Source organism: Coregonus lavaretus (assembly GCF_964263955.1).
Source record: "Coregonus lavaretus genome assembly, contig: HAP1_SCAFFOLD_1610, whole genome shotgun sequence".
Lineage (NCBI taxonomy): Eukaryota > Metazoa > Chordata > Actinopteri > Salmoniformes > Salmonidae > Coregonus > Coregonus lavaretus.
The window spans coordinates 15,001-37,282 of NW_028156968.1; the positions used below are offsets into that span (position 1 = coordinate 15,001).

The 22,282-nt window shown below is 48.4% G+C and overlaps 1 protein-coding gene across 1 annotated transcript in view; it reads left to right on the forward strand.

Annotated features, from left to right (window-relative positions):
• The window catches only part of LOC311125981 (uncharacterized protein), a gene marked incomplete at its 5' end in the record, with an annotated part of 24,586 nt that extends 9,646 nt beyond the window's left edge, over positions 1-14,940 (forward strand). Inside the window, 3 exons of the mRNA XM_084200004.1 lie at positions 7,231-8,698; positions 9,095-12,788; positions 12,953-14,940. Of these exons, the coding sequence (XP_084056130.1) occupies positions 7,231-8,698; positions 9,095-12,788; positions 12,953-12,960 (5,170 nt within the window). The remainder of the gene's footprint in view (positions 1-7,230; positions 8,699-9,094; positions 12,789-12,952) is intronic.
• Positions 14,941-22,282: the final 7,342 nt, after the last annotated feature.

The following is a 22,282-nucleotide window of genomic DNA, read 5'->3' on the forward strand; positions in this document are numbered from 1 at the left end:
CACGAAGTATGAAAACATGTCATGTAACATCTAATTAAGGTCACCTGGAAACACCGACGAACACTTTGGTTCCTACCCTGTCAATAGTTCCTCTGTGGATTATTCATTTGTTGCCATGTCAGTGTATTCAAGGTGCTGCCCAATATATTCCAACTATAGAATAATCATTCTATTTCCACGATTCCAACAGTTCAATTAACTAGGCCTAGATTTTTTTTTTCCATTATCATGCTGCGTGGCACAGTGTGGACATGATAATAAAAGTGCAGGAAATCAGGAGAAATTGATGAAAAGGCAAAAAAAATTTGAGGGGGGGTTGTTGTTTTGGAGTTTGATTGAACTGTATAAATGGAGAAAGCCCGATTTTAAATAAACGGTGTTGCCACCACAGGGTCATGAACTATTTAGACAGCATATTTAGAACTTTTATTATTCAAAAACATAAAAATACAGTGAAAAATAATGTGATATTTTGTCCATATCGCCCAGCCCGAATCTAGCCTATACAACCTGCCTTTGTGGCTTTGGCAGGGAAGATGGGCAGCTGTGTTTTGATCCATGGCTGTGTGTTTTGATCCATGGCAGCTGTGTGTTTTGATCCATGGCAGCTGTGTGTTTTGATCCATGGCAGCTGTGTTTTGATCCATGGCAGCTGTGTGTTTTGATCCATGGCAGCTGTGTTTTGATCCATGGCAGCTGTGTGTTTTGATCCATGGCAGCTGTGTGTTTTGATCCATGGCAGCTGTGTTTTGATCCATGGCAGCTGTGTGTTTTGATCCATGGCAGCTGTGTTTTGATCCATGGCAGCTGTGTGTTTTGATCCATGGCAGCTGTGTGTTTTGATCCATGGCAGCTGTGTTTTGATCCATGGCAGCTGTGTTTTGATCCATGGCAGCTGTGTGTTTTGATCCATGGCAGCTGTGTGTTTTGATCCATGGCAGCTGTGTGTTTTGATCCATGGCAGCTGTGTGTTTTGATCCATGGCAGCTGTGTTTTGATCCATGGCAGCTGTGTTTTGATCCATGGCAGCTGTGTGTTTTGATCCATGGCAGCTGTGTTTTGATCCATGGCAGCTGTGTGTTTTGATCCATGGCAGCTGTGTGTTTTGATCCATGGCAGCTGTGTTTTGATCCATGGCAGCTGTGTTTTGATCCATGGCTGTGTGTTTTGTCCTGTACTGTATTTTGTACCTGTTGTGGAACGTGTTGTGTGTGTGTGTGTGTGTGTGTGTGTGTGTGTGTGTGTGTGTGTGAGAGAGATATCAGACTCTGCTTCTATTATGGCATTAACTAACTCTGGTGACCCTGGTGGCTAAAGTACTAAACTAAACAGTGCCTGTCTCCACCTACAGTGCATTCGGGAAGTATTCAGACCCCCTTTGACTTTTTCCATATTTTGTTACATTAGTCTTATTCTAAAATTGATTAAATTGTTTTTTCCCCCCCTCATCAATCTACACACAATACCCCATAATGACAAAGCAAAAAACAGTTTATTATACATTTTTGTAAGTTCGCCAAAAGGCATGTGGGAGACTCCCCAAACATATGGAAGACGGTACTCTGGTCAGATGAAACTAAAATTGAGCTTTTTGGCCATGAAGGAAAACGCTAATGTTTGGCGCAAACCCCACATCTCTCATCACCCCGAGAACACCATCCCCACAGTGAAGCATGGTGGTGGCAGCATCATGCTGTGGGGATGTTTTTCCATCGGCAGGGACTGGGAAACTGGTCAGAATTGAAGGAATGATGGATGGCGCTAAATACAGGGAAATTCTTGAGGGAAACCTGTTTCAGTCTTCCAGAAATTTGAGACTGGGAACGGAGGTTCACCTTCCAGCAGGACAATGACCCTAAGCATACTGCTAAAGCAACACTCGAGTGGTTTAAGGGGAAACATTTTAAATGTCTTGGAATGGCCTAGTCAAAACCCAGACCTCAATCCAATTGAGAATCTGTGGTATGACTTAAAGATTGCTGTACACCAGCGGAACCCATCCAACTTGAAGGAGCTGGAGCAGTTTTGCCTTGAAGAATGGGCAAAAATCCCAGTGGCTAGAAGTACCAAGCTTATAGAGACATACCCCAAGAGACTTGCAGCTTTAATTGCTGCAAAAGGTGGCTCTACAAAGTATTGACTTTGGGGGGGTGAATAGTTATGCACGCTCAAGTTCTGGGTTTTTTTCGTCTTATTTCTTGTTTGTTTCACCAAAAAATATTTTTTTTTTTATCTTCAAAGTGGTCGGCATGTTTTGTAAATCAAATTATACAAACCCCAAAAAAATCAATTTTAATTCCAGGTTGTAAGGCAACAAAATAGGACAAATGTCAAGGGGGGTGAATAGTGTTCATTACTTTTGACCAGGGCCTTTCAGGGATTGACATTAAAGGCCCAGTGCAGTCAAAAATGTGATTTTCATGTGTTTTATATATATATTTCCACACTGAGGTTGGAATAATACTGTGAAAATTATGCTAATGCCCTTTTAGAGGAAGAGCTGTTTGAAAAGACCTCCTGAAGTTTCAGCCTGTTTTGGACGGAGGTTTATTGGGGGGGGATTTAGTAAATTTATTTTGTATTTATTTAACCTTTATTTAACCTTTATTTAACGAGGTAAGTCAGTTAAGAACAAATTCTTATTTACAATGACGGCCTACACCGGCCAAACCCGGACGACGCTGGGCCAATTGTGCGCCGCCCTATGGGACTCCCAATCACGGCCGGTTGTGATACAGCCTGGAATCGAACCAGGGGGGTCTGTAGGGACGCCTCAAGCACTGAGATGCAGTGCCTTAGACCGCTGAGATGCAGTGCCTCTAGCACTGAGATGCAGTGCCTTAGACCGCTGAGCCACTCGGTCTGTAGTGACGCCTCAAGCACTGAGATGCAGTGCCTTAGACCACTGAGCCACTCGGTCTGTAGTGACGCCTCAAGCACTGAGATGCATTGCCTTAGACCGCTGAGATGCAGTGCCTTAGACCACTGAGCCACTCTGGAGATAAAACTGTCCAGTTTGAGTGTTTTTTGCAGCTCGTTCCAGTCGCTAGCCACAGCTAGACCAATAGGAAGGAGAGTTCCAAACCTCTCTGCCAATAACAGCTAGTTTTCACTTCTCTCTCCCCACTTAGACCACTCCCAGCCAGTCCTATTCAAATTATTGCTTGAGAAATTTCTGTTTGCTAGGAAGCTATTTTTTTATGTTGACCATTTTAAATTGAAAACAATCAATCACAGTAAGGTACTTGTTACCCAGAAATGATTTGATAAGAGTAAAAAAAATAAAACGGCTGCAATTGGACTTTTAAGCTCTCAAAGGCACTTGCCCATCTGGCAGGACAGGTGCGCTGGTCAAAAGTAGTGCACTACATAGGGAATAGGGTGCCATTCTCTGGTCTAAAGTAGTGCACTACATAGGGAATAGGGTGCCATTTGGGACACTGTATCACATGGCTCTGTACCTACCTGCCTGACGCTCGGCTAGGCGGTGTAGTCTCAACTCTCTGGGAACACGCGACTGCCCTCCTGGTGAGTGCACACTCAGTCGAAGTGCAATTCAAATCCAGTCTTTTACATTACTTACTAACTCAGGATATCTTCATGCTCTGGATCTACCAGGCCTTCGGGTCAGTCTCACATAGTTGCATTTATCAGGATCAGACTGGATTATATATTTTATACCAGGCCTTCAGGCAGGTCAGTCTCACATAGCTGCATTTATCAGGATCAGACTGGATTATCTATTTTTAAGAGCTTTTTTGGTGTAACAAGTATTTAGTATTAGGTTCAGCAATAATCCGTTTCAGTTCTATAATGGAGAATGGATAACAAAGTTCTATTGTAGTTGACAGAACCCAAACTCAGACTGTGTTCTCTTGCGTTATTACCATGGTTACAGACTGGGTTCTCTTGCGTTATTACCATGGTTACACTCCTCTACCGGTAACCGCCTTGCTTGTAAACATCTTCAGGTGGTTTGTTTTCCTGTTCTATACTGTCTACATACAGCGCCTTCGGAAAGTATTCAGACCCCTTGACCTTTTACACATTTTGTTACGTTACAGCCTTATTCTAAAATGGATCTAATATTTTTTTATTCTCAGCAATCTACATACAATACCTCATAATGACAAAGCAAAAACAGGTTTTTAGAATTTTTTTGTGCAAATTTATTACAAATAAAAAACAGATACCTTATTTACATAAGTATTCAGACCCTTTACCATGAGACTCGAAATTGAGCTCCGATGCATCCTGTTTCCATTGATCATCCTTGAGATGTTGCTACAACTTGATTGGATTCCACCTGTGGTAAATTCAATTGATTGGACATGATTTGGAAAGGCACACACCTTTCTATATAAGGTCCCACAGTTGACAGTGAATGTCAGAGCAAAAACCAAGCCATGAGGTCGAAGGAATTGTCCGTAGAGCTCCGAGACAGGATTGTGTCAAAGCACAGATCTGGGGAAGGGTACCAAAACATTTCTGCAGCATTGAAGGTCCACAAGAACACAGTGGCGTCCATCATTCTTAAATGGAAGAAGTTAATAACCACCAAAACGTTTCCTAGAGCTGGCCGCCCGGCCAAACTGAGCAATCGGGGAAGAAGGGCCTTGGTCAGAGAGGTGACCAAGAACCCGATGGTCACTCTGAAGAGCTCCAGAGTTCCTCTGTGGAGATGGGAGAACCTTCCAGAAGGACAACCATCTCTGCAGCACTCCACCAATCAGGCCTTTACGGTAGAGTGGCCAGACAGAAGCCACTCCTCAGTAAAAGGCACATGACAGCCCGCTTGGAGTTTGCCAAAAGGCACCTAAAGACACTCAGACCATGAGAAACAAGATTCTCTGGTCTGATGAAACCAAGATTGAACTCTTTGGCCAAGCGTCACATCTGGAGGAAACCTGGCACCATCCCTAAGGTGAAGCATGGTGGTGGCAGCATCATGCTGTGGGGATGTTTTTCAGCGGCAGGGACTGGGAGACTAGTCAGGATCGAGGCAAAGATTGACGGAGCAAAGTACAGATAGATCCTTGATGAAAACCTGCTCCAGAGCGCTCAGGACCTCAGACTGGGGTGAAGGTTCACCTTCCAACAGAACAACAACCTTAAGCACACAGCCAAGACAATGCAGGAGTGGCTTCGGGACAAGTCTCTGAATGTCCTTGAGTGGCCCAGCCAGAGCCCGGACTTGAACCCGATCGAACATCTCTGGAGAGACCTGAAAATAGCTGTGCAGCGACGCTCCCCATCCAACCTGACAGAGCTTGAGAGGATCTGCAGAGAAGAATGGGAGAAACTCCCCAAATACAGGTGTGCCAAGCTTGTAGCGCCATACCCAAGAAGACTCGAGGCTGTAATCGCTGCCAAAGGTGCTTCAACAAAGTACTGTGTAAAGGGTCTGAATACTTATGTAAATGTGATATCTAAAAACCTGTTTTTCACTTTGTCATTATGGGGTATTGTGTGTAGATTGATAATGGAAAAAAACAATTTTATAAATTTTAGAAATAAGGCTGTAATGTAACAATGTGGAAAAAGTCAAGGGGTCTGAATACTTTCCGAATGCACTGGATCTTTAAAAAAAATACTTTAACAGAAATCAGTTGGTTATTTTATGCATAAATGTTTTGTAATTGTAGTGAAGCGTTTAGTGGCTGCTCGGCCGTCTTTCCTTCTACATGTTGCTTCAGGTTTGTGATTTAAATGTTTTTTTGATTGTGTTACATTGATCTGTAAAGAGGCACTTTGATACAATGTGAAATGTGTTGTTCTGTTCCAAATGCATGGGTTGGTGATTTAAATGTTAAATTAATAATGTATTTATTGTACCCAGTACTTGCCCCATTAGGCCACTAGGAGGTGATGTTGTTGACTGAATCAGGGAAGAAGCTGGCACGCTAATACAGTGGTTCCCAAACTGTGGGTCGGGGCCCACTTGTGGGTCGGGGCTTGATTACTTTTTTTGTCTTTTTTTTAAAATTGCAAAATATTAAATTGTGTTTTACAAATGACATTTTGGGGATGGAAAAGCGCTTTCAGTGTAAACTTAAACGACTAAGACCAAATAAAAAGTATGTAGAAGAGATAATGGACCTAGATATTTAAACAACAGCCTATTATCTTTGAGAACTAACAATCACCTGAATAAAAGCTAGACAAAATCAGGCCTCCATTGATGTTATGTTCCAGCATTAGAACACAGCATTAGCCTCTCGTCTCCATGGCAACATGTGTAGAATTGCAGGAAAGTAGCTGGAAAAACGGCAACATTTTCTCTCGTCTCCATGGCAACGTGTGTAGAATTGCAGGAAAGTAGCTGGAAAAACGGCAACATTTTCTCTCGTCTCCATGGCAACGTGTGTAGAATTGCAGGAAATTGGCTTTAAAACGGCAACATTTTCTCTCGTCTCCATGGCAACGTGTGTAGAATTGCAGGAAATTGGCTTTAAAACGGCAACATTCTCTCCACTGCCAAGATGACGACCGACCGCCCATTGACGCACCCACCACGTTTTTGATCCAGAAAACCCCCCCTGCATTGTTACAAATAATTGTAGAATTCAACAGTACATTTTAAAATTGATCACACATTTTTAACAAGAGGGTTTTATTCATACATTCTTTCCTTATTATTGGTCTGGTTATGTTTTATGACCGCTCAACTGATGGTGGGTCACAAAGCACAACAGTTTGGGAACCTCTTCTCTAATAGACTAGTGGTCTGTTGATAACGGCCATCAGTAAGCTAAGCACTGCAAAACGCTGTTATTGATCAATAGTCAGGTTGAAATGATTTGTCTGATCAGGCTTAAGAGTTTTACAATCAAATAAGAGTTGTGTGATCGACTGTTCTGGAACACGGCAGTGGCGTGGCGATGATGTGATAACTCTATGGTGTCAACCTTCCCTGTCTGTCCCAGTAAAACGCATTTGTTTCACTAATGTTTTTTTTTGGAAAGAAATACATGTATTTGTTTTATAGTCGAGATGAATTTGCTTGCTAACTGAAGTTGATTTGCCTGTATGATACACCAGTGTTTTGTGTTTTAGTTGATTGGTGGGTTAGTGTTGTTGACCGTCTGTTCTGCGTTGGTTTGAGCGTTGCTACAAGCCTTCTCTGCCTTCATGAATAAACCGGTTCTGTAATGAATCTTCATGTGAAGGAGTCCTTCTGTTTAGTTTGTGGTTAGTTTTAATAAATCAAGATGTTTCCTGTCTCTCTAGCTCCCTGTTGCCCATGGTTACCGATGAGCCCCAGAGGGAAGCAGAGGATGCTGGGATGCCTGAGGCCCCAAGTGGGAGGAGCTCTGCTCTGGAGGCGGTCCGCTCCTCTTTATGCCCCGCCCACCGCTCTCTGCTCCAACGAATCCTGAGGCTCGCCCACCAGCAGCACCGCCAATCATTGGCCTACAGGGACGCCCATCGCCGCCTCGTCCCGCCCCCAGACCCTCTCTGCGGCCACCTGGTGGCCAAACAACAGAAGGACACTTCCTCTCCTCCTCCTTCCTTCCCCTTTACCGACTGTAGGAGCCATAGTGCCGCTGGCGCCTCACATCAGCAGACTGACTGGAAGACACCAGCTGGTCCAGGCTGTTGCTGTGTGCAGCGCTGCAGGCTGCCTCCAGTCTGTTACTGCCTCAAGAGCCTCCACTGCCTGTGTTGCCAGAGCCTAGCCCTGGGACACATTACCACTGGAGTCCACTCCTCCTCCTCCACCACATCCTCTTCTCTCTGCACTTTCACCTCCTCCCCCTCGCTTTCATCCTCCGCTCTGTGCCCTAACCCCTCCGCTCTGTGCCCTAACCCCTCCGCTCTGTGCCCTAACCCCTCTGTCTGCTGCTCCCACCCCAACCCCCAGCCCTGCTCCCACCCCAACCCCCAGCCCCGCTCCCACCCCAACCCCCAGCCCCGCTCCCACCCCAACCCCCAGCCCCAGCCCCGCTCCCACCCCAACCCCCGATCCTGCACCTCTTGCTGCCCAGAACACACCTACCTGGCCCCGGTCAGACACACAGCCCAGGGAGGAGGAGGAAGCGAGTGCCCTGTCCTCAAGAGAGAGCGATCCCGCAGCCGCTCTCCTCCCCCTCTCTCCCCCATCCCCTCAGACATGGACGGGAAGGAGGAAGACAAGCCTCCCTCTCTTCTGCAGGAGGAGGAGGAGGAGGAGGAGGGGTGCAGTGGGGAGCAACAGGACCTGGTGGAGCGCTTCAGTGACAAACTAAAGACAATCAGACCCCAGGAGAAGGACCCGCCCCTCAGCTCTGCCTTAGCCAATCACAACCTAGAAAATGATCCCCACCTGACGACCTCGGCCAATCAGCACATAGCGGAGTCTCAGGCCGACGCCCACCTGAGTGAGATCATCACCACCGTTCTGAACACGGGTGGCGGCAGCGACTACAGCCTAAACGACCTGTTGCATCGCCATGACAACAACGAGAGCCGGCCACCCCGGACGCGTTCCCGGCGGCGACAGGAGGCCCTGGCTGCCATGATGACTTTGCCCGACCAGCCGTCCACCCGGCGACAGACCGTGCTAATCAAACGGGAGCTGGCCAGGCTGAACCAATCGCTGTGCAGGAGGAGGCTGTCGCTAGGGAAGAACAAGAGCCGCAGTGCCACGCCCTCTTCTACCTGCTCCTCACCTGAACCAACCCCTTTTATACCTGAACCAACCCTCGTTACAGCAGAGGTGGAGGGAGAGATGGAGAGGGTGAAGGAGGGAGAGATGGAGAGGGTGAAGGAGGGAGAGATGGAGAGGGTGAAGGAGAGAGAGATGGAGAGGGTGAAGGAGGGAGAGATGGAGAGGGTGAAGGAGGGAGAGATGGAGAGGGTGAAGGAGGGTGAGATGGAGAGGGTGAAGGAGGGAGAGATGGAGAGGGTGAAGGAGGGAGAGATGGAGAGGGTGAAGGAGGGAGAGATGGAGAGGGTGAAGGAGGGAGAGATGGAGAGGGTGAAGGAGGGAGAGATGGAGAGGGTGAAGGAGGGTGAGATGGAGAGGGTGAAGGAGGGTGAGATGGAGAGGGTGAAGGAGGGTGAGATGGAGAGGGTGAAGGAGGGAGAGATGGAGAGGGTGAAGGAGAGAGAGATGGAGAGGGTGAAGGAGGGAGAGATGGAGAGGGTGACAGAGGAGGCAGGTCCAGTGAGAGTTACGAAGGACAGAGTCAGCGTGAAGGAGGAGACGAAGGACAAACCCCCAGTCCTCTCCTCTACACAACAGAGTCACCCACAGGAGGACAAACCCCCAGTCCTCTCCTCTACACAACAGAGTCACCCACAGGAGGACAAACACAAACCTGACAGCTGGAAGGTCACCTGTCAGGAAAGCAATAGGAGTGACCTCTCTGAGAAGAAGAGGAGAGAGGAGGTGAAACCAGGTAGTACCGGCAGCGCCTGTGACCATGGCAGTGGTCTTCCTGAGAGGAGTAGCGAGGAAGAGGAGACACCAGAAACAGCAGGCTGCAGCAAGGACAGTAGCAGGGTGTCAGCCAGGAGTAGCCCTTCCTCCCCCTGCAGAACCAGGAGAGGCAGGAGGTCCCAGCCAGGCAGCAGCAAGGTGGTGGAGAGGAGCAGCGAGGCTGGGAGGTCCGGGAGGAGGAACATCGTCCCTCCCCAGCGGTTCTCCTCCTACGTCACAGAGCCCAGGAAGATGTATTTTGCTGCCTGTTTCTCAGAGAGAATCTTCTCCGCCCAGAGGACGCCAAAGGACCGGCCACCACTAAATGCCCCCACCACCAATCACACAGACTCCCCATCCTTGGCCACAGACACGGCTGAGGGGTCGGGCGAAGCAAGAGAAGAGGAATTACTGCTGGCATCCACTCCTGAGGTTGTCAGTCGGGAGAGGAGGGGAGGCAGAGGCTGTGGATCAACAGCAGGAGGTCAGAGTTCAGACAGTGAGTCACAAAGACGGGGTCAGGTGATTCCCGTCACTGCAGCTTCCTCCAAGCAGCAGAGTCCCCCTAAACACCGCTCCCAGAACAAGGCAGACGTTAGGCTCAGCGCTGCCAGACCTTACGTGCGCTTACGCTCCGCCCCAGCCCAACCCCAGGGTCAGGACCCCGACTCCCAGTCCCAACCAGAGAGCCCTCAGACAGCCTCCAGGCCAGAGGGTGAGGTCCCCACAGAGCAGCCTCAGTACACCAGCCCCATCAAGCTGATGTTTGTCTCTGCAGTAGTGGGTGAGGAGGGGGTGAGGTACACCCTGAAGGCGGCTGCACCGGGATCCAGCTGGTATGGACAGGAGACCTTTGACCCCTGTGAGGAGTCATCATGGGCTGGAACCCCGGAGAAGACCCCAGAGAAGACCCACAATCCACCTAAAACCAAGAGTCCCCTCCAGACCAAGAGTCCACCCAAAACCAGGAGTCCACCCAAGGACACCGTATCGTCATCACCAAAGCTGTGTGGAGCGAGAGGAGGAGAGGGGGGTAGCCCGCCCAAACGCTCCCCCGGGTCCCTGAACGGAGACGGCCCGCCGCCTATCCGTGAAACCACCCCCCCGAAGAGACGTCCGGGACGGCCCAAGAAGCTGGGCCCCCAGCTGGAGAAGAGGGCCAAGAGGCCGATCGGCCGCCCGCCCAAGCAAAGGGGTGTGGAGCTGAGCTGTGGCTCCAGGCAGGGTGGTCAGGACCGGTCCAGTGGATTAGGCTGCAGCACCGGGGAGGGGAGCAGCGCTGTCCCAGGCTGCCAGGAGACAGACCCAGCTAACAGAAACCTGAAGATCACCGTGGTGTACGGACGCTCCCACAGGACCAAGAGGACCGTGTCAGAGGAGGCTGCTTGTCTCCAGGCTACAGTGAAGCTGATGGATCTAAACTTCGTCAGACCGGTGAAGGAGAGGAGGTTCGCCAGCAACAGCAGCAGCAACATCAAGTGCCAGAAGCTGCAGTGTGCCGCGGCCATGCGTCGCCCAGGGAGACCCGCCAAGGTCAAGATCTCCGGAATCTCCGTTACCGTCACTACCGTGTCGCCGCGGCAACGCAAGATCCACATGAACCGGGACACCGCCAGGAAATCTCCGGAGATGCTCTGTCGGCGGAAAGCCCTCCTTCCTGAACCCCAGCCTTCCAAAGAGCTCAGGAAAATCGGCAGCACTCCGACTAGCGAGGACGCCACTCAGATGCAGACAGAGAGAACGACAAAGTCCAGGGATGGAGAGCGAGAGCGACAGATCCAGACTCCTCCTCTGTTAGCGGTGCGTCACTCTGTGAGGGTGAGGAAGCCATCAGTGTACCTGCTTCACTCTGTAGCCACCTCCACCTCTAGGTCCCTGAGCCACAGTACCGCCCTGCTGCGCCGATCCAGACAGCTACTGATCAACAGGGCCAGCAGCAAGGGCAGCCAGCGCAGGAGGAAGGAGGAGGAGGAGGGGGGAGGAGGAGAGGACACCCCAGGGCAGGAGGAGCTGCTCTCTGGGAGGGAGGAGAGGAGGAGCGAGGGAAGAGGAGGGGTGTTGCGTGAGGACCTGAGCCATGTGGCGGGGGTTTCGGTAGACTCCATCTTCCCAGCCTGCTCCAGCGAGGCGTTGAGGTGGTGGCCCGTCTCCTCCGACCAGGACAGCCTGAACCAGGAGCTGGCTCGCAGGATCCGCCTCATATCCCACAGCTGGGTCTCCTCCGCTACCGCCCACACCACCAGGACGGGGACGACCATGTCCGCCAAGCAGAGACTCAACGACGACGACTCCTCGCCCTCCTGGAAGCCAGAGGTGGGGTCGGCGGTGCGGATGCTGTTTGACCGGCGCTGCAGCGTGGAGAGGCTGGCCTCCTGGTTCATGCAGACCACTGAGACTCAGTCTCTGGGCATCGTGAAGAAGACTAGCTCCCGAAACCCCTACGAGCTCCTGCACTACCCACGGGCCGCCAGCAGGGGGAGCGTCTTTCCCAGCCCGCAGACCGCGCGACTACGCAAACACATCAAGAAGTTTGCCAAAGCTGTGCCAAAGAGCCCCGCCCAGCTCCGTCTGGCCCAGGAGCGGCTCCAACGTGGAAACGAGCTGAACGCCAGGCGGCGTCTGTTCACTGCGAGGCCGGCGCCGGGAGGGCTGCGTATCCGAGCTCCATGGAGGAAGGTCCGGGCCCTCGGGATGTACAGAACCACTCTGCTCAGAATCAGAGACAAGTTCCTCACCAGGACCCTCAGAGCCAAGCGGCCCAACAGGCTGAGGTACAGCCAGGCGGTCTGGAGGAGGAGGAGGAGGCCGGTGGAGGTAGGCAGCTCACCTGGCCAGGTACGGCCCTCTGCTCAGCCCAGGGAGGAGCTCACCTGTTCTCCACATCACCACCGTCTACCTGCCTCCTCAGAGACCAGTCAGCCCCGCAGCCCCGTCCACCTGACTGACCAGCTGCCGGGCCTCACCAAACAGCAGTGTCTCAGCTCTAAAGCCTGGAGTCCGGAGACTTTGAAGGAGTGTTGCGTGTTCCTCAAGAAGATCAACTCCCCCGACACAGAGTCCACCGCTGAGGAGGAGTGGGACGTCTGCACCGTCAATCTAGACGACGCGTACTGCCCCGACGGGACCAGACGGGAGGAGAGGAGGGACGGGGAGGGCAGAGCTGGGAAAACGGAGAGAAGGAAGAGGAGAGTTCCCTGGAAGGAGTCTAGCGGCTCGGCGCAGGAGGTTCAGGAGCACAACCGGGTCCGAGCCGGGAAGAGGAGAGGCAAACGCAACAATTCTGGGAACGCCACGAGCCAATCACCAACCCCGCCACCGGCGAAAGTAATGAGAAAATCGCGTGGGAGGGGCCTGACCGGGCCGTGGTGGCGCGACTTTATACTGGGTAATGACTTTACTTCCTGTTGTTGTTTTTTGTATACATTCTGACAGTCAGGTAGCCAATAGTATGCCGAAGTATCCTTCATCTGGAGCCGTGCATACGGTGTACGGTTATAGACGATTGCTTATCACAAACATTCCTCTCTCTCCCCCTCTTTCTCTCTGCAGGAACCTGACTGCCCCCCCCCATCCGTCTCCAGAGTGACTGTATGGTAACCGTGGTGATGCTCCTCCCTCCGTCTCCACGGCGACGGCGTAAACAACTGGGTGCCTTCAGATTGTCCCTCAGCATCATGTAGCAGAAGAGAAAGTTTCACTTAACAAGAAGAAGCTTGAAGTTGCACTATTTTTTTTAACTGTTCAGTTTTCCCCCCTGCTTTAAAAACAAAAAACCAAACCGTGGATATGTTTGTACAGAATGTTTGTTTTTAACTTTGACACATGCTTTTCTTCTGTCTGTCTGATAACTACCAACCCCTCAGTCCTGTTTTAATGGGCCTGGAGGCCCGTTGGCAGAGTACACGCTCAGCCAGGCAGCATCTCCAAGGGCACCCTATTCCCTATATAGGGTACTATTTTTTTTATTAAAAAATCTTATAAACGTAGTGCACTATATAGGGAATAGGGTGCCCTTTTGGGACTGATTCTCTCCTCGTCCCTGATGTAAGCACTTCCCCTCATGGATTTATAAATATTAGATAGGTGGAAGCATCAGCTTGGATGGGAGGGAGTTTCCACCATATTACTAACACTAGTCCACTTCAGATCCATGAGGGGGGGGGAGTGAACGAAGTGCACACTTCAGGATGTAGGTGGCCACTTCAGGGTGTAGGTGGCAGAACCTGAATTAGGTTTTATTATTGCTCTGCCACAGCAGACATTTTTTGTATGAAGGATGAAGGTTGTATATCTGCATTACGGGAGCAGCAGCACCATGACCCCCCCCCCCCCCCCTATAAAACAACATACCTCATGATCAAACAGCTCAACCAGCAGACTGGACCTGGACCGGTTGGTGACGCGTCCCGAATGGCCAACCTATCCCCTATATCACGTTTCAAACTCATTCCCATGGAGGGCCTGAGTGTCTGCCGGGTTTTCACTCCTCCCCTGTACTTAATTGATGAATTAAGGTCACTAATTAGTGAGGAACTCTCCTCACCTGGTTGTCTAGGTCTTAGTAAGGAACTCCCCTCACCTGGTTGTCTAGGTCTGAATTGAAAGGATGAACCAAAAACCAGCAGACGCTAGGGCCCTCCGTGGAATGAGTTTGACACCCAGCAGACGCTAGGGCCCTCCGTGGAATGAGTTTGACACCCCTGCCCTATACGGCGCGACTACTTTTCACCAGAGCCGCTCTGGTCAGCAGTAGTGCACTATATAGGGAATAGGGTGCCATAGGGCTCTGGTCTAAAGTAGTGCACTATATAGGGAATAGGGTGCCATTCTCTGGTCAGCAGTAGTGCACTATATAGGGAATAGGGTGCCATTCTCTGGTCAGCAGTAGTGCACTATATAGGGAATAGGGTGCCATTCTCTGGTCAGCAGTAGTGCACTATATAGGGAATAGGGTGCCATAGGGCTCTGGTCTAAAGTAGTGCACTATATAGGGAATAGGGTGCCATTCTCTGGTCAGCAGTAGTGCACTATATAGGGAATAGGGTGGCATTCTCTGGTCAGCAGTAGTCCACTATATAGGGAATAGGGTGCCATTCTCTGGTCAGCAGTAGTGCACTATATAGGGAATAGGGTGCCGTTTGGGACTAAACATCTGACTCTGAAGTACCCCCCCCCCCCACACTACTACTTCATAATCACTGTGTCCAGAGGCTACAGGCCCATCTCTAAGGACACCCTATCCCCTGTGTAGTGCACTACTTCGGACCGTTACGTGGTGAAGACGACGTGAGGTGATGCAGTGGTTCTAGAGCGGAGAACGTCTTCCTTTTTCCACCCGGAACCACGTTCTAGTTGACATTTAAAAAGGTCATTGACGATTGAAACATGAATGTGATCTCTTGCGAACGGGTAAACATTGCCTTTAATCCTGGCCTTTTGTCTTTTAAAACAATGTTGTTGTTGTTGTTGGGCTTTTCTGTCTGTTTTGTTTCTTAGGTTTCACCCAGAGCATTAATTAAATGAACATGTGAACGTCAGATCATACCTGCCTGTTGTGTGTGTGTGAACGTCAGATCATACCTCCCTGTTGTGTGTGTGTGAACGTCAGATCATACCTGCCTGTTGTGTGTATGAACATCAGATCATACCTGCCTGTTGTGTGTGTGTGAACGTCAGATCATACCTGCCTGTTGTGTGTGTGAACGTCAGATCATACCTGCCTGTTGTGTGTGTGTGAACGTCAGATCATACCTGCCTGTTGTGTGTGTGAACGTCAGATCATACCTGCCTGTTGTGTGTGTGTGAACATCAGATCATACCTGCCTGTTGTGTGTGTATGAACATCAGATCATACCTGCCTGTTGTGTGTGTATGAACATCAGATCATACCTGCCTGTTGTGTGTGTGAACGTCAGATCATACCTGCCTGTTGTGTGTGAACGTCAGATCATACCTGCCTGTTGTGTGTGTATGAACATCAGATCATACCTGCCTGTTGTGTGTGTATGAACGTCAGATCATACCTGCCTGTTGTGTGTGTGAACATCAGATCATACCTGCCTGTTGTGTGTGTGAACGTCAGATCATACCTGCCTGTTGTGTGTGTGAACATCAGATCATACCTGCCTGTTGTGTGTGTATGAACGTCAGATCATACCTGCCTGTTGTGTGTGTGAACGTCAGATCATACCTGCCTGTTGTGTGTATGAACATCAGATCATACCTGCCTGTTGTGTGTATGTGAACGTCAGATCATACCTGCCTGTTGTGTGTGAACATCAGATCATACCTGCCTGTTGTGTGTATGTGAACATCAGATCATACCTGCCTGTTGTGTGTGAACATCAGATCATACCTGCCTGTTGTGTGTGTGAACGTCAGATCATACCTGCCTGTTGTGTGTGAATGTCAGATCATACCTGCCTGTTGTGTGTGAACATCAGATCATACCTGCCTGTTGTGTGTATGTGAACGTCAGATCATACCTGCCTGTTGTGTGTGTGTGAACGTCAGATCATACCTGCCTGTTGTGTGTGTGTGAACATCAGATCATACCTGCCTGTTGTGTGTGTATGAACATCAGATCATACCTGCCTGTTGTGTGTGTGTGATCAGATCATACCTGCCTGTTGTGTGTGTGTGAACGTCAGATCATACCTGCCTGTTGTGTGTGTGTGAACGTCAGATCATACCTGCCTGTTGTGTGTGTATGAACATCAGATCATACCTGCCTGTTGTGTGTGTGTGAACATCAGATCATACCTGCCTGTTGTGTGTGTGTGAACGTCAGATCATACCTGCCTGTTGTGTGTGTGTGAACGTCAGATCATACCTGCCTGTTGTGTGTGTGTGAACGTCAGATCATACCTGCCTGTTGTGTGTGAACGTCAGATCATACCTGCCTGTTGTGTGTGTATGAACATCAGATCATACCTGCCTGTTGTGTGTGTGTGAACATCAGATCATACCTGCCTGTTGTGTGTGTGTGAACATCAGATCATACCTGCCTGTTGTGTGTGTATGAACATCAGATCATACCTGCCTGTTGTGTGTGTGAACATCAGATCATACCTGCCTGTTGTGTGTGTGAACGTCAGATCATACCTGCCTGTTGTGTGTGTGTGAACATCAGATCATACCTGCCTGTTGTGTGTGTGTGAACATCAGATCATACCTGCCTGTTGTGTGTATGAACATCAGATCATACCTGCCTGTTGTGTGTGTATGAACATCAGATCATACCTGCCTGTTGTGTGTGTGAACATCAGATCATACCTGCCTGTTGTGTGTGTGAACATCAGATCATACCTGCCTGTTGTGTGTATGAACGTCAGATCATACCTGCCTGTTGTGTGTGTGAACATCAGATCATACCTGCCTGTTGTGTGTGAACGTCAGATCATACCTGCCTGTTGTGTGTATGAACGTCAGATCATACCTGCCTGTTGTGTGTGTATGAACGTCAGATCATACCTGCCTGTTGTGTGTGTATGAACGTCAGATCATACCTGCCTGTTGTGTGTGAACGTCAGATCATACCTGCCTGTTGTGTGTGTATGAACGTCAGATCATACCTGCCTGTTGTGTGTGTATGAACGTCAGATCATACCTGCCTGTTGTGTGTCTATGAACATCAGATCATACCTGCCTGTTGTGTGTGTGAACGTCAGATCATACCTGCCTGTTGTGTGTATGAACATCAGATCATACCTGCCTGTTGTGTGTGTGTGAACATCAGATCATACCTGCCTGTTGTGTGTCTATGAACATCAGATCATACCTGCCTGTTGTGTATGAACATCAGATCATACCTGCCTGTTGTGTGTGTGATCAGATCATACCTGCCTGTTGTGTGTGTGATCAGATCATACCTGCCTGTTGTGTGTATGAACGTCAGATCATACCTGCCTGTTGTGTGTGTGATCAGATCATACCTGCCTGTTGTGTGTATGAACGTCAGATCATACCTGCCTGTTGCGTGTGTGATCAGATCATACCTGCCTGTTGTCTGTGAACATCAGATCATACCTGCCTGTTGTCTGTGAACATCAGATCATACCTGCCTGTTGTGTGTATGAACGTCAGATCATACCTGCCTGTTGTGTGTGTATGAACATCAGATCATACCTGCCTGTTGTGTGTGTATGAACGTCAGATCATACCTGCCTGTTGTGTGTGAACGTCAGATCATACCTGCCTGTTGTGTGTGTGATCAGATCATACCTGCCTGTTGTGTGTCTATGAACATCAGATCATACCTGCCTGTTGTGTGTCTATGAACATCAGATCATACCTGCCTGTTGTGTGTGTATGAACATCAGATCATACCTGCCTGTTGTGTGTCTATGAACATCAGATCATACCTGCCTGTTGTGTGTGTATGAACATCAGATCATACCTGCCTGTTGTGTGTCTATGAACATCAGATCATACCTGCCTGTTGTGTGTGTATGAACATCAGATCATACCTGCCTGTTGTGTGTGTATGAACATCAGATCATACCTGCCTGTTGTGTGTCTATGAACATCAGATCATACCTGCCTGTTGTGTGTATGAACATCAGATCATACCTGCCTGTTGTGTGTGAACGTCAGATCATACCTGCCTGTTGTGTGTGTGTGTGATCAGATCATACCTGCCTGTTGTGTGTGTATGAACATCAGATCATACCTGCCTGTTGTGTGTGTGTGAACATCAGATCATACCTGCCTGTTGTGTGTGAACGTCAGATCATACCTGCCTGTTGTGTGTGTGATCAGATCATACCTGCCTGTTGTGTGTGTATGAACATCAGATCATACCTGCCTGTTGTGTGTGTATGAACATCAGATCATACCTGCCTGTTGTGTGTCTATGAACATCAGATCATACCTGCCTGTTGTGTGTATGAACATCAGATCATACCTGCCTGTTGTGTGTGAACGTCAGATCATACCTGCCTGTTGTGTGTGTGAACGTCAGATCATACCTGCCTGTTGTGTGTCTATGAACGTCAGATCATACCTGCCTGTTGTGTGTGTGTGATCAGATCATACCTGCCTGTTGCACTATGGATCCCATGCAGCGATGATTAACCCTGTACATCCCACTACCCTCCTACTACAACCATAGTCCCCATATCACCTCCCCCAGAGGTGAGGTTATTCCATCAGCCTGCAATGTTTACTTTCACCCATCTTCATCATCTAAATCTATTACTATTGACATGTTGACAGACCATCTTCATGATCTAAATCTATTACTATTGACATGTTGACAGACCATCTTCATGATCTAAATCTATTATTATTGACATGTTGACAGACCATCTTGATGATCTAAATCTATTATTATTGACATGTTGACAGACCATCTTGATGATCTAAATCTATTACTATTGACATGTTGACAGACCATCTTCATGATCTAAATCTATTACTATTGACATGTTGACAGACCATCTTGATGATCTAAATCTATTACTATTGACATGTTGACAGACCATCTTCATGATCTAAATCTATTACTATTGACATGTTGACAGACCATCTTGATGATCTAAATCTATTACTATTGACAGACCATCTTGATGATCTAAATCTATTACTATTGACATGTTGACAGACCATCTTCATGATCTAAATCTATTACTATTGACATGTTGACAGACCATCTTGATGATCTAAATATATTACTATTGACATGTTGACAGACCATCTTCATGATCTAAATCTATTACTATTGACATGTTGACAGACCATCTTGATGATCTAAATCTATTACTATTGACATGTTGACAGACCATCTTGATGATCTAAATCTATTACTATTGACATGTTGACAGACCATCTTGATGATCTAAATATATTACTATTGACATGTTGACAGACCATCTTCATGATCTAAATCTATTACTATTGACATGTTGACAGACCATCTTGATGATCTAAATCTATTACTATTGACATGTTGACAGACCATCTTCATGATCTAAATCTATTACTATTGACATGTTGACAGACCATCTTGATGATCTAAATCTATTACTATTGACATGTTGACAGACCATCTTGATGATCTAAATCTATTACTATTGACATGTTGACAGACCATCTTGATGATCTAAATCTATTACTATTGACATGTTGACAGACCATCTTCATGATCTAAATCTATTATTGACATGTTGACAGACCATCTTGATGATCTAAATCTATTATTGACATGTTGACAGACCATCTTCATGATCTAAATCTATTATTGACATGTCGATGCCAGGCCGTGGGCATGTTACTGCAGTGTCATGGTGCCTGTGGTGTCTTCAGACCTCACCGTCTCCTAGCAGCCCAGGGAAAGCCACCGTCTCCTAGCAGCCCAGGGAAAGCCACCGTCTCCTAGCAGCCCAGGGAAAGCCACCGTCTCCTAGCAGCCCAGGGAAAGCCACCGTCTCCTAGCAGCCCAGGGAAAGCCACCGTCTCCTAGCAGCCCAGGGAAAGCCACCGTCTCCTAGCAGCCCAGGGAAAGCCACCGTCTCCTAGCAGCCCAGGGAAAGCCACCGTCTCCTAGCAGCCCAGGGAAAGCCACCGTCTCCTAGCAGCCCAGGGAAAGCCACCATCTGCACACACTGTACTACCTATGAGGGCCATTCTGACAAGGTTGTGGGAAACACACACGCTCCCCCTCCCCTTCCCCTTCCTCCCTCCTCTTCCCCCTTCCTCTCCCCCCTCTCCTGATGTAGACAACAACCAGGAGGAACCATCACGTTGCTGACGTTCAGATGGCACTACGGATTGTAGAACAGACATGATGGTCTTTCAGGTAGCCTAGGGGATCATGTCTGTTGTATCCATGGTGGTTCTATCTGCATGGTATCAGTCCGTTCACATCTTGTTCTCCGTGGTGCTATAAACACTGTCAGTCTGCTGTTTTATACTGCTGGAACAGTCGCTACAACAATAAACATTTGGGAAATAATAAGCTGCTTGCCCTGGTGGTTTTTTTTTCTCTCTAGGAGAAGTACTAGTTTCATAGTAGTGGTTCACTAGCATCCCTCAACGGAAAGTTAGTTTGTCGGTTTTAAAAAGAGACGCATAACAACGTTGTCCTGTCGTCATATAGCTGGATAAGACAGGACAACAGTAACGGTCGACTTCCTGCCCAACTGCTTAGGCGTTGCGTACCACGTCGGTCAGGCATCAGATGGCTATATCATATGATGTGGTTAGCCGATCTGTTAAAATGGATCAGATTACTATACAGCGCATTCAGAAAGTATTCAGACCCCTTCCCTTTTTCCACATTTTGTTACATTACAGTCTTATTCTAAAATAGATTAAATAAATGTTTTCCCCCACTCAGCAATCTACACACAATACCCCATAATGACCAAGAGAAAACAGATTTTTAGATTATTTTTTTTAATAAGACAAATACCTTATTTCCATAAGTATTGCTATGAGACTCGACATTGAGCGCAGGTGCATCCTGTTTCCATTGATCATCCTTGAGATGTTTCTACAACTTGATTGGAGTCCACCTGTGGTAAATTCAATTGATTGGACATGATTTGGAAAGGCACACATCTGTCTATATAAGGTCCCACAGATGACAGTGCATGTCAGAGCAAAAACCAAGCCATGAGGTTGAAGGAATTGTCCGTAGAGCTCCGAGACAGGATTGTGTCGAGGCACAGATCTGGGGAAGGGTACCAAAAAATGTCTGCAGCATTAAACGTCCTCAAGGAAACAGTAGCCTCAATCATTCTTAAATGGAAGAAGTTAATAACCACCAAGACTCTTCCTAGAGCTGGCCGCCCGGCCAAACTGAGCAATCGGGGGAGAAGGGCCTTGGTCAGGGGGGTGACCAAGAACCCGATGGTCACTCTGACAGAGCTCTAGAGTTCCTCTGTGGAGATGGGAGAACCTTCCAGAAGGACAAACACCTCTGCAGCACTCCACCAATAATAATAATAATAATAAGCCATTTAGCAGACGCTTTTATCCAAAGCGACTTACGGTCATGCGTGCATAGATTTTTACGTATGGGTGGTCCTGGGGATCGAACCCACTACCCTGGCGTTACAAGCGCCATGCTCTACCAATTGAGCTACAGAGGACCACTTAGGCCTTTATGGTAGAGTGGCCAGACGGAAGCCACTCCTCAGTAAAAGGCACATGACAGCCCGCTTGGAGTTTGCCAAAAGGCACCTAAAGACTCTTAGGCCATGAGAAACAAGATTCTCTGGTCTGATGAAACCAATATTTAACTATTTGGCCTGAATGCCAAGCGTCACGTCTGGAGGAAACCTGGCACCATCTCTACGGTGAAGCATGGTGGTGGCAGCATCATGCTGTGGGGATGTTTTTCAGCGACAGGGACTGGGAGACTAGTCAGGATCGAGGCAAAGATTGACGGAGCAAAGTATAGAGAGATCCTTGATGAAAACCTGCTCCAGAGCACTCAGGACCTCAGACTGGGGCGAAGGTTCACCTTCCAACAGGACAACGACCCTAAGCACACAGCCAAGACAACACAGGAGTGGCTTCGGGACAAGTCTTTGAATGTCCTTGAGTGGCCCAGCCAGAGCCCGGACTTGAACCCGATCGAACATCTCTGGAGAGACCTGAAAATAGCTGTGCAGCAACGCTCCCCATCCAACCTGACAGAGCTTGAGAGGATCTGCAGAGAATAATGGGAGAAACTCCCCAAATACAGGTGTGCCAAGCTTGTAGCGTCATACCCAAGAAGACTCAAGGCTGTAATCGCTGCCAAAGGTGCTTCAACAAAGTACTGAGTAAAGGGTCTGAATACTAAATGTGATCCTTTTTTTTTTTATTCTCTTCTCTTTTTTTTATAACTTTGCAAACATTTCTAAAAACCTGTTTTTGCTTTGTCATTAT